The sequence below is a fragment of the Ovis aries genome, chromosome 9, assembly GCF_016772045.2.
Source record: "Ovis aries strain OAR_USU_Benz2616 breed Rambouillet chromosome 9, ARS-UI_Ramb_v3.0, whole genome shotgun sequence".
In the NCBI taxonomy this organism is placed as follows: Eukaryota; Metazoa; Chordata; class Mammalia; order Artiodactyla; family Bovidae; genus Ovis; species Ovis aries.
In genome coordinates this window covers 80,075,351-80,087,733 of record NC_056062.1, presented here as the reverse complement: position 1 = coordinate 80,087,733, position 12,383 = coordinate 80,075,351, and the positions used below count along the sequence as shown (strand labels likewise).

Below are 12,383 nucleotides of genomic sequence, written 5' to 3'. Positions count from 1 at the left end.
GACTGAGCGACTTTCACTTTTACACTTTCCCTTCTGATCTGTTCTCTTCATCTTCTGTTTTGTGCTGTCATTCCTTTCCTCCCCCTCTCTCCTTCCTTCCGTAATTCTTTCCTTCCTTTCCCAGTCATCACAATTAAAGCAAGTAAAAATCCCTCATCCTCAGGCTAAATTTCTTTCTGTTAAGGAAAAAGTACACAGAAGTAAATGTGTATACTAATCCATGCTGACTTGACTTTCTCTTTATGGGAACTGGCGGTAGAGAAGGAATTATTGTATAACCTGTCAAGGACTGTGCTTTTCAAAATGACAGTACTCATTTGAATAGGTAAATCTTGGCCTGTTATTTAGTTTTGTCTCATGGCTCAGAACGGGAAGTTTTATAGACTGAGCCTTTCAGCTCATCTTGTAGACCAGCTTCTGTAGGGAGTGTTCAGAATATCCGAGAAGGTTCAGTGACTGAGAAAGTTTCCACAACCAATAGACAAACAAGCATCAAAAGCAGTACTCTAAGCTGCAAAGGCTTCTGGGATTTTAGAAACCATTAGGGGACAAGAAGAATCTTTTAGCTTATAGATCTAAATGGCAAAAAAAAAAAAAAAGTTTCTTTAGGTAGGAAGCACCTTAGCCTCCATTTTCTATAATGAAAGTGATGTACCGCTATTAGCTTGTCTAAATCAAACCATGAAAGTGTCTGTAGGATTTCAAAGTACCATGGGCCTCTGTTCTTTCTATTTCTAGTCCTATATACCATGCCTAACAAAATTCTGGAACACAGTGGTCAGTGAATGGTTGTAATAAGAGTGAAGTTTTATCCGGGCACAGTACTAATATCATAGTTGGATTCAATCACAGGAAAGATGGTCATCGAGGTATAAGTTGCCTAAAGCCTCTGTCTCTCACGCCTCCCCTGAGAAGGTTCAAGTGCAATGTTGTAAGTCAGCTTTTCTACTCCTCCCATCCTCTGAAGTGAGGCAGCTTATCCTGTAGTTGCTTAGACCAAGGGAGGAGGCGTGCAGGAGCATAGTTCTTTCACTTGAAAGAATATCATCTTTAGTTGCAACCAGTCCTGACTTCTGGATAAAACTCAATCACCTCCGCTTAATTGGAATGATTTCCTTCCATAGAGTCTCTGCTGTGCCCCATCCACAAATCAATGTTTAATCAATTTCAGCCATTTCTTTCAAATACACTGCAACCACATTTTCTAAATCTACTGGAGACTTGGTTTCTGTGAATCACAGATAAATTAGGCCCATCTTGGTTTTCCCTCCAACATCAGCTCACAGAATTCAACTAGAAATAGGCATGATCTTCATTTTCTGAGGCGAGTGTGAGGGCCCTGCCTGGGTAAGGGGTTCCTGTAGGATGGAAAGAGACCCTTTCAGAAGCAGCTCTGTGATGCATGAGCATTTGGACAGATGGAACATTTTATTGTGACCCACAAGCTATCAACACCCAAAAGCTTCATTAAACAAGGTTTGATGATAAGAAACCAAGTCAAGAGGAGATAAGTTGTTTGCTGGGTTATTTCTGAACACCCTATGTGTCAGGAGCCCCATTTTATTCTGCAAACCACCTGGTCTGTTCATTGGGGAGAATAATATCTGTTCAAACATTGTCCCCTTTGTCTGTTCTAGGCAATAGCATGAAACATTCAGCAACTGCCCTCTGAAAGCCAAGTCTTTGTCTCTGACAGGAAATATGAAACAGATTTCTTGAGAGGTGCCTACCCACCTGTATTTAGATTCTAAATTTTGGGAAGATTGTGGTAGCCACAGTAGCTGGGACATGCTAAGCAAAAAGTCTGTTGAGGTTATGGAGACTTTTCAAAGCACAGTTTCCCCCTTTAAAGTGGTTTGAATAAAACAAGAACTCTTGAAAACTGTCATAGACTTTGGACAAGATGGGACCTTGAAAGATTTTATTTATTCCTGTGTCCTATTTTAGAAACCCTCCAAGGAATGGAGTTTTCCATAACCTTTTCCCTGTTGCCTATTTTTTTTAACTTCTACAAAATCCTTCCATCAGAAAATTCTTGTTCGGTTCTATGACCCTAAATGCTCACTGCTGCAGCCCAGACCTGTTCCTTTGCTCCATCTTCTGCTGCTCATATCTGCCACAGAGGGTCCCATCACAGCTGAAGCCCATTATTAGATCACTTCTTGGCTTCTCCTTTAAGGCTAAGTAATGAGAAGGTTTTCCTTCTCTTTTTGTAGGTCATATTTTTCAACTATTTAATGAATTTTGTTGAAAATTTGATCGGGGATTTCCTATGTCTGGGAATGCATTAGTCCTTGAACTCTGTAGCCCTAATACTCCTCCCTGCTAGCTCTTTAAATACACAAAATGAAATGAGACAAAGAGAATGAAGCAGCTGCAAACAAAACAAAACATCGCAAAACTAAAAAGTAAAACCACCAGATTTGTCATTCTGGCTTTTGATTGAGCAAAACATTTATAAAATGAAGCATGCTTCGGAGAGGTTAGCATCTCATTTATTGAAGATTGATCAACAAGAACTTGGTCAGGTTTAGATAAATGCTTATACAACTCACAGTTTAAAATGCAGACTGTGAAAATCTAGGCACACCAAAATGGCAAGGATGAGACAGTACTGGCCCCCCTTTTTTTAAAGGTAATTACATGGTTATTATTGTAAAGAAATATAAATATATATTTTAGCTTTTATTCTAATTTTTAATATAAATTTATTTATTTTAATTGGAGGCAAATTACGTTACAATATTGTATTGGTTTTGCCACACATCAACATGAATCCACCACAGGTGTATACGTGTTCCTTATCTTGAACCCCCCTCCCACCTCCCTCCCTGGACCATCCCTCTGGGTCATCCTAGCGCACCAGCCCCAAGCATCCTGTATCCTGCATCAAACCTGGACTGGCGATTCATTTCATGTTTGAAATTATACATGTTTCAATGCCATTCTCCTAAATCATCCCACCCTCTCCCTCTCCCACAGAGTCTAAAAGACTGTTCTATACATCTGTGTCTCTTTTGCTGTCTCGCATACAGGGTTATCATTACCATCTTTCTAAATTCTATATATATGCATTAGTATACTGTATTGGTGTTTTTCTTTCTGGCTTACTTCACTCTGTATAATAGTACTGGCCCTTTATTCATACAGTTGGCTCTCTGGGTCTGCAGGTTCCATATTCACAGAAATCAACCAACTGCAGATCAAAACTATTTGGGGAAAAAAATTCCAAAACGCCAAGCTTGAATTTACTGCAAGTTGGCAACTACTGGTATTTGCATAGCATTTATGTTGTACTAGGCATTATAAGTAATCTAGAGATGATTTTAATGTCTATGAGAGGTTGTGCATAAGTTATCTGCATGTACTATACCATTTTATATAAGGGACTTGAGCATCCATGGATTTTGGTATTTGCTGGGGGCCCTGCAACCAAAGAGAAAATGTTAGTAGCTCAGTCATATGCAACTCGTTGCAATCCCATGGACTATAGCTCCTCTGTCTGTAGAATTCTCCAGGCAAGAATAATGGAGTGGGTAGCCATTCCCTTCTCCAGGGTATCTTCCCGACCCAGGGATCAAACTCAGGTCTCCTGAATTGCAAGTAGATTCTTTACCATCTGAGCCACCAGGAAGCCCAACAAGCTGAATTTAGAAAAAGCAAAGGAACCAGACATCAAACTGCAAACATCTGCTGGATCATGGAAAAAGCAAGGCAATTCCAGAAAAAATATCTACTTCTGCTTCATTGGCTATGCTAAAGCCTTTGACTGTGTGGATCACAACAAACTGTGGAAAATTCTTAAAGAGATGGGAATACCAGACCATCTTACCTGCCTCCTCAGAAACCTATATGCGGATCAAGAAGCAACAGTTAGAACCGGACATGGAAAAACAGACTGGTTCAAAATTAGGAAAGGAGTATGTCAAGGCTGTATATTGTCACCCTGCTTATTTAACTTCTATGCAGAGTACATCCTGTGAAATGCTGAGCTGAATTAAGAATAAACTGGAATCAAGATTGCTGGGAGAAATATCAATAACCTCAGATATGCAGGTGACACCACCCTAATGGCAGAAAGCGAAGAGAAACTAAAGAGCCTCTTGAAGAAGGTAAAAGAGAAGAGTGAAAAAGCTGGCTTAAAACTCAACACTCAAAAAACTAAGATCATGGCATCCCATCCCTCCACTTCCTGGCAAATAGATGGAAAAACAATGGAAACAGTGACAGACTCTATTTTCTTGGGCTCCAAAATCACTGCAGATCGTGACAGAGCCATGGAATTAAGACACTTGCTCCTTGGAAAACAGGCTACGATAAATCTAGACAGGGTATTTAAAAACAGAGACATCACTTTGCCAACAAAGGTTATTATAGTCAAAGCTATGGTTTTTCCAGTAGTCATGTATGAATGTGAGAGTTGGACCATAGTGAAGACTGAACACTGAAGAATTGATGCTTTTGAATCAATTCAAAAGCTGGAGAAGACTCTTGAGAGTCCCTTGGACTTCGAAGAGATCAAACCAGTCAATCCTAAAGGAAATCAACCCTGAATATTCATTGGAAGGGCTGATGGTAAAGCTGAAGCTCCAATATTTTGGCCACTTGATGGGAAGGGCAACTCGTTGGAAAAGACCCTCATGCTGGGAAAGATTGAGGGTCGAAGGAGAAGGGGATGACAGAGGATGAGATGGTTGGATGACATCACTGACTCAGTGAACGTGAGTTTGAGTAAACTCCTGGCCATAGTGAAGGACAGGGAAGCCTGTGTTGCTGCAGTCCATGGGGTTACAAAGAGCTGGACACAGCTGGGCAACTGAACAACAGCTGGAACCAAACACTCTGAATATACTGAGGGAGAGATGACTGTTATCTGCTGCATATCTGTAACTTTGAAGATCATTGAGTCATTATATTTCAATAGCTTTCAATATGCTACTAGATACAATAATCTTAGGTTTTACAATTAGAGTTGATCTCTAGTGGACTTTTAGAAAGTAATGCAAACTTTTTTCATGCTTTAGTGACAAAATTATGATTGTAAGTAAATATAGACATTTTCCATATTTTTCTTTGCAACAGCTGAAATGAATGAGATAAATCTGACCTTTAGTGTTTGTTTCAACTCACTTTAAGAACTATCTTTAATAACTCTTGCTATGGTTTAACACAGCACACATACCAAAGACTCTATTTAGCATGTATATGCAGTCTAAAGGAGGATGAGAGGGTTACATGTCTTCTCAGTTTCAGAGATAGAACACCACCAGTGCCTGCGAAGCCCACTGTCTGCCCTCTCTGATGGTCTCTTCCTCTCTGCCTGAACCTCATCTGATATAAACACTCTCCTAAGTTTCATTTACTATGACTTTGCTTTTTCTTCACAATTATATCATACTTTTTATGCAGTGCAAAAGATTACTTAACTCACTGAATTTTGCAGTTTGTGTTAGGGAATCATACTCTTCTATTTCTTCTTCAATTTATTTTCTTCTTTCTTTTCCTTTCATATTTCTGTTCTTGTGTTCATTTATAAATGTAGCTATAGGTAATTTTAGCTACTTTATAATATTCCACTGTATGACTGTATCATAGCTTATTCATTTCACTGTTGTTGGATATTAGAGTTGGCTCTAGTTTGAAAGAAGGGTCCTGGATGCAGGCGTATTTGCTCCCTGCTTCCCAGCAGCACCAGTCGTCATCTGCACCCCTGCGTCACGAGGTGGGCTCTCAGGGCTTCTGCCCTGCTCTCAGTTTTTCCTATCAGCACCTAATGGAATCTTGTGGAAAAGATCTGGAAAACGGATACCTAGAGCGCTTATATAGGAGGTTCCCAGGGTTTCTAAACTCTCATGTTAACTCACACTCACCCTTGAAGAATTTGTCAGCATTTCATTGTCTTTATTCCTGCTTTTATGCCTGTTAGCTCTCTCTCTACTCTCTGCTAAAGGAAGACTGTATCCCACCTCTCCTTAGATGAGCTCCTTATCCTCTGGAATTCAGTTCCTCTGACTGAATGACAATCTGAGACCTCTGACGGGCTTTTAAAAAGTTACAATTTTCGAGGTTATCCCGATTTCTCATTAAGGTGGGGGCAGAATTCTCCGAGGCTGTCTATGATTTAGGAGGAAGCAGACTGATTTTTCTTCCTCTTCTTGCCACCACCATGCTCTATCCCCTTTCTCTGCCTGATTTTTCTTTGTAGTACTTGAAACTATCATTATATTTATGTATTGCCCATCTCCCTCACGAGCACATAAATTCCATTAAGGCAGAATATTTGTTTTATCCATTTCTATGTCTCTGGCTCTTAATAGACACTCAATTAAAATTGTTGGAGAAGTGCAGGCAGGAAAGCCCAAAGAGCAGGACCTTTTCTCCAGTATTTTGCACCTACCTGTTTTCATAAGAATGTACTTTCTCTGAAGTTCCTCTCTCCCTCGTTCTGCCATGTTTTTCATATGTCCCATTCCAGCTATGTTCTTATTCATCTTTTAATCAAGCAAATCTGATTGCCTTCAGTACCTCCATATGCCCTAATAACAGAGAAGTGGGGACCTGTCCCTGGGCTGCTATCTGTCTACCCCTGATTTACTGTCTTTGCTCTCAGACCCACAGCTGGCCTGCAAGTGTTTCTGCACCACTGCCAGTCTAATTCTTCATCCTGGCAGGCTGTCATCCAGGGTATCTCTGCCCTGCTGCAGAAGGCCCTCCCCGCTCCCACCCTAAGGCCAATTCTTTGGTGGACAGGACTAATGTGTGCCTCACAAATGGCCAACTCTGTATTTCAGAGCATTGCGGTTCCCATCCTGCCCTCATGTTTGTTTTGTTGTGGCTGTTCTTGGCTCCTGCTGAGGGTTTTAATCATTTTTAGTCATTACTGCCTTTAGAAGAGACGGTGGTGAGAAGGAAGTTGGAGGGCGGGGAATTGGTCAGTGCTCTGCTTGCCTTGGTGAGCAGCACACAAGAGGGGTCGATGGGTGGGAGCCCCACTTCTCTGTTGGTTCTAGGCCATGTTATTGCTTGAGGGGCTCCACTTCTGGCAACAGAACCAGTGCATTCTCCTATCTTTTATAAAGTGATCCTTTTTCATAAATCTGGAGTTTACTGTGTCTCAGAGTTGTGTGTTTTTGTTTTGTTTGCTTAAATCAGATCCAAATGTGTTACAGCTGATATTCATTTCTGCCTGACCCTGGCACAAGATGTAGTGACTTTGTTATGTGTTACTGGGTTATCCTTTGTGAGACTGCACTAAGCAATGCTAAACAGACACCACGTTAACTGAGACCCCCTGCACTGCTATTTTCCAGGTATAGGTTGAAGCTTTTATGATTAGGAAAATTCAAGTTTGTTAAACATGTCGCTGAATTTGAAGTAGTTTTCTGTCATCACCTAGTTTTTGAATCAGTTAATATTAAAATTACTGTCTCTTGATGATCCCCAGTATATTCTTTTCTGTAAGAAAAAAAAAATTAAAACAAATAATAATCCAAATAGTTTGTAATCATTCTTCCATATCACTGTGCCAAAGTCCTTATCCTGTGAGATAACATTTACTCCCCTATCATTCAAAAACACTTCCATCTTTGAACTATTAGTTTAAGTAATAATTCTGGATTGGAGAACAGAGATATTTCAGAAAACAGAAAGAAGTATGATTGTAAAAGCAACCTCAATTATTCCAAGATCTGAAGCTTAAAACAATAGCTGCCTTGATTTACTGACTGATGTATTATATGAGAAAAAGTTGATTAAAACAGATTTTGACACTTTTTATCCACTGGAACTTGAACTTCATTGGGAAAATGGTTCTGAGAGGGTAAGCATGTTGACTAATTGGCTTGTTCATCCCACAGGGGATTATACCACTTTCTGAACCAGAATTTCCTGCTATTGCAACATGTTTTTTCTTTATTCTTTTTTTTTCCTTAGAAGCAATCCATTTGGGTTCATTACATGGCCATTTGTTAGTCTGGGGCATTGTGCTTGTTTGTGACCACAGTGAAGTCATAGTAAGTCAGGACTATCTGTATACACAGAGTCAATGGGAGATCCTGCAGCTGCTCAGGGAAGACGGCCATGCTATGGGTCACTCTGACATTTGAAACCCCAAATCATGCTTTCCCAAAGTCCTGGGGCACTTTCATGTTGATCATCAAGAAGATTTGTTTGAGTTTGGTTTGCTTATTTACTGTATGCTATTCATAGGATCAGACTGTTGAACTTGGTTTTTTAAGCTTTTTATTGAAGTGTAATATTCTCAGTATTGAAGTGTAAAATTCTCAAGCTGGAATTAAGATTGCTGGGAGAAATGTCCACAGCCTCAGATATGTAGATGATACCACTCTAATGGCAAAAAGCAAAGAGCCTTTTGATGAGGGTGACAGAGGAGAATGAAAAACTGACTTAAAATTCAGCATTCAAAAATCTAAGATCATGGCATCCAGTCCCATCACTTCATGGCAAACAGAAGGGGAAAAATGTGAAAACAGTGACAGATTTTATTTTATTAGGCTCCAAAATTACCAGAGGCAGTGACTGCAGTCATGAAATAAAAGGTTCTTGCTCCTTGGAAGAAAAGCTATGACAAACCTAGACAGTGTATTAAAAAGCAGAGACATCATTTTGTTGACAAAGGTCCATATGGTCAAAGCTATGGTGGTTTTTGTTTGTTTGTTTGTTTTTTGGTGGTTTTTCCACCGAAGCATCAATTCTTCAGTGCTTAGCTTTCTTTCCAGTCCAACTCTCACATCCATACATGACTACTGGAAAAACCATAGCCTTGACTAGATGGATTTGACTAGATCTGGTTAACTAGACTAGTCAACCACAGGCTTGACTAGTATTTATACTCACACTCGATATATGAGAGTTCCAGTTAGTCCACTTCCTCACTAATATTTTCTATCTTTTTCATTTTAGCTATTTCAGTGGATATGTATTGTGGTTTAACATATATTTCCTTGTTGATAATGAACCTGAGTGACTTTCATTAGTGATTTGTGTATCTATCTTTGAGAATTGTCTGTTCAAGTTTTTTTTCCCATTTTTCTATCATTTCACTCTCCTTTTAGTTACAGTTTCATAGGGGTTCTTTATATAATCAGAATATGGGACTTTGTTGAAAATATGTTTTATAAATATTTTCTTCTCTGTGGGTTGCCTTTTCACTCTTGTAATGAGATCTTTTGATGAACAAATATTCCTAATATTTTTAAAGTCCAGTTTATTATTTTTTCATTTTATAGTTTGCACTTTTCTTATCCAGTTTAAGAAATCTTTGCATACTCTAAGTTGACAAAGCTCTTTTCTGCTTTCCTCCAACATCTTTATTTAAATTTGTAATTCATCTGACTTGCTATTCATATATTGTATAATCCAGAGATCAATATATAATTTCCATGTAGATATCCTGTTAGCCCAGCATCATTTTATTTGGTTTTTAACTTGTTTAAAATATATCTGTGAAATTTAGTTTTACTGAGATATTTTTATATTTTTCTAGTGATAATTATTAATGATTCTCAGAAAATAATTTAAATCTATGATGGTGTAAAATTTATAATATAATCTATAAATTTATTTAGCATGTAAGTTGAGATATTTCTTGAAAGTTATTCTGTTAAATTAGACTCTAGTTTGTAATACCGGCATATTTATTCAACACTAGAGTGATTTATAATGCACAAACACAATAATTAAAAACAAATTAATTGTTCTTGCTTTTTCATTTAAATTCAATTCAACACATGTTTATTATTTGTCTGCTAGAATTTGGGACAACTGAGAATATGGTTGAAGTTTTGAGCTCTATCTGCATGTCATTTAGGTTTCAAGCCATATAATAAACTTGTCAAACATCCATCAGTAATAAATAATTTTTCTTTAGCATTCAAAATTATATTAATAGAAGTACAAGATGAGAAGTTTTATTCATATTAAGATGACCTTATACCCCTTATGTAATACCTCTATACCAAGTTTTCCATTAGCAATGACACAGTTCTTTTAAAAAGTAAAAATAGAAAACAAAAATATAAAACTTCTTTTCTGTATTTGGAATGCCTGTGAATGCTTCTTCTTTGATGTCATTTCTGCTTGGTTTTTATTTCTCTTTTTATTATTTGTTCTAGGTTGTACTGGTCAGTGGACATCTGGACAGCTGGGATGTCGGGCAGGGTGCCATGGATGATGGTGGTGGAGCCTTTATATCATGGGAAGCCCTCTCGCTTATTAAAGATCTTGGTAAATATTTAGAAAGTAGTTAACCAATGTGTGAGGTTGTCAGTGGTGATGTTTAACTCAACACACAAAATGCTCAACAGATTAGTTGCTGTGGAATGTTCAAAGATGCTCCTGAGGTCTGTATGTTTTTTGTCAGTTGATTCCCAGAAAAGAACTAATTTGTCCCCATAAAGAATGAAATTTTTATTCAAGTGTCCACCAGACAGCCAAAGTATCAAATATAATCAGCCACTGGGGAAAATGAACAAGGTAATAAAACTGCAGCAAATGCAACCGCATCAGCTAGAGACTATGTAAGGAAACCATAAACAAGTGGAAAGAAAAATCAGTAGCTCACCCACTTCCTTTTCCTTGTTTAAAGACATCACCTAGCTGCTTGGATAGCTTTGCTGCACTCATCCTTCCATATCTGGAGTCAAGGCGAGCAAAGTAGGCCTGGAGGAATGATTCTTTTCACCACAGTGAGGAATCCAGCATGAAAAACTGGACCTTGCAGGTTAAACTAGACATGGGGGGAAAATGGATAGGCATACAAAGCAAGAACTAATTGTGAAAATAGTTTATTTTGATGACCCTATTTGCAAACAAAAAACATACATTTGCTTTTTGTGGGCTGGTCAAGAGGTGGATTTTAAGTGAGGTTAGAAACAATCAATCTGTAATGACAGTTCCATATCTGAATCAGACTAGTGGTGGTTTGGAAAATGCCTCATCAGCAGAATGTTTCCACTGTGACTGTAGAGTTTTAAATGTCATAGAGATCAGAGCACTCCCTTTGGTGAAAGCATTCCATTGCTTACTTAAATACCCATGTGTTCAAATCTAAGCTTTGCCTCTGACTTTTAATGAACCCTTGAAAGTGAAAGAGGAGACTGAAAAAGTTGGCTTAAGGCTCAACATTAAGAAAACTAAGATTATGGCATCTGGTCCCATCACTTCATGGCAAATAGATGGGGAAACAGTGGAAACAGTGGCTGACTATTTTTCTGGGCTCCAAGATCACTGCAGATGGTGCTTGCAGCCATGAAAATAAAAGACACTTACTCCTTGGAAGAAAAGTTATGACCAACCTAAATAGTATATTGAAAAGCAGAGATATTACTTTGCCAACAAAGGTCCGTCTAGTCAAGGCTATGGTTTTTCCAGTATTCATGTTTGGATGTGAGAGTTGGACTGTGAAGAAAGCTGAGTGTGCCGAAGATCGATGCTTTTGAACTGTGGTGTTGGAGAAGACTCTTGAGAGTCCCTTGGACTGCAAGGAGATCCGACCAGTCCATCCTAAAGGAGATCAGTCCTGAGTATTCATTGGAAGGACTGATGCTGAAGCTGTACTTTGTACAGCTTTGTACTGTACTCCAGTACTTTGGCCACCTCATCCGAAGAGTTGACTCATTGGAAAAGACTCTGATGCTGGGAGGGATTGGGGGCAGAAGGAGAAGGGGACGACAGAAGATGAGATGTCTGGATGGCATCACCAACTCGATGGACATGAGTTTGAGTGAACTCTGGGAATTGGTGATGGACAGGGAGGCCTGGCGTGCTGCGATTCATGGGGTCACAAAGTCGGACACAACTGAGTGACTGAACTGAACTGGACTGAACCCTAAATCAGCTCTTTAAATGATTTTTTATCTTTTTGGGGGGACTTGAGCCCTGTTTTTTTTTATTAACTAATTTATTTTAATCGGAGAATAATGATAATATTGTGATGGTTTTTGCCATACCTCAACATGAATTGGCCACAGGTATACAATTGTTCATCTTAACAATAGACTACTGAAATTGTCTTGATTGGGGCAAATCTTTAGTGTATAATTTTGATTTATATCTTACTTGTGTTTTAAAATGGAAAAATGGAAAGGTGACTGTGCAATTTCTTTACTTCTAATTAGACCAGTGTCTCACAACCCTGGCATTATTGCTATTTGGGGGCAGATAATTGCCTTTTTTTTAATTGAAATATAGTTTATTTACAATGTTGTGCCCATCTCTGGTGTACTACAAAGTGACTCAGTTATACATATATATGCATTCTTCTTTTGTATTCTTTTCCAATATGGTTTAATCACAGGTCATTTTTCTTAAATGAACTAATTAATAACTTTATATTGTTTATACTTTAAACATCATTACCATAC

General features: G+C 38.5%; 1 protein-coding gene across 9 annotated transcripts in view; it reads left to right on the top strand.

Moving 5' to 3' along the window:
* Nucleotides 1–12,383, top strand: part of CPQ (carboxypeptidase Q) — a 575,285-nt gene that overhangs the window by 372,671 nt on the left and 190,231 nt on the right. For all 9 annotated transcript variants that reach the window (XM_042254452.1, XM_042254454.1, XM_012184096.4 and 6 more), the window contains one exon: nt 10,134–10,245. In XM_042254452.1, the coding sequence (XP_042110386.1) occupies nt 10,134–10,245 (112 nt within the window). The remainder of the gene's footprint in view (nt 1–10,133; nt 10,246–12,383) is intronic.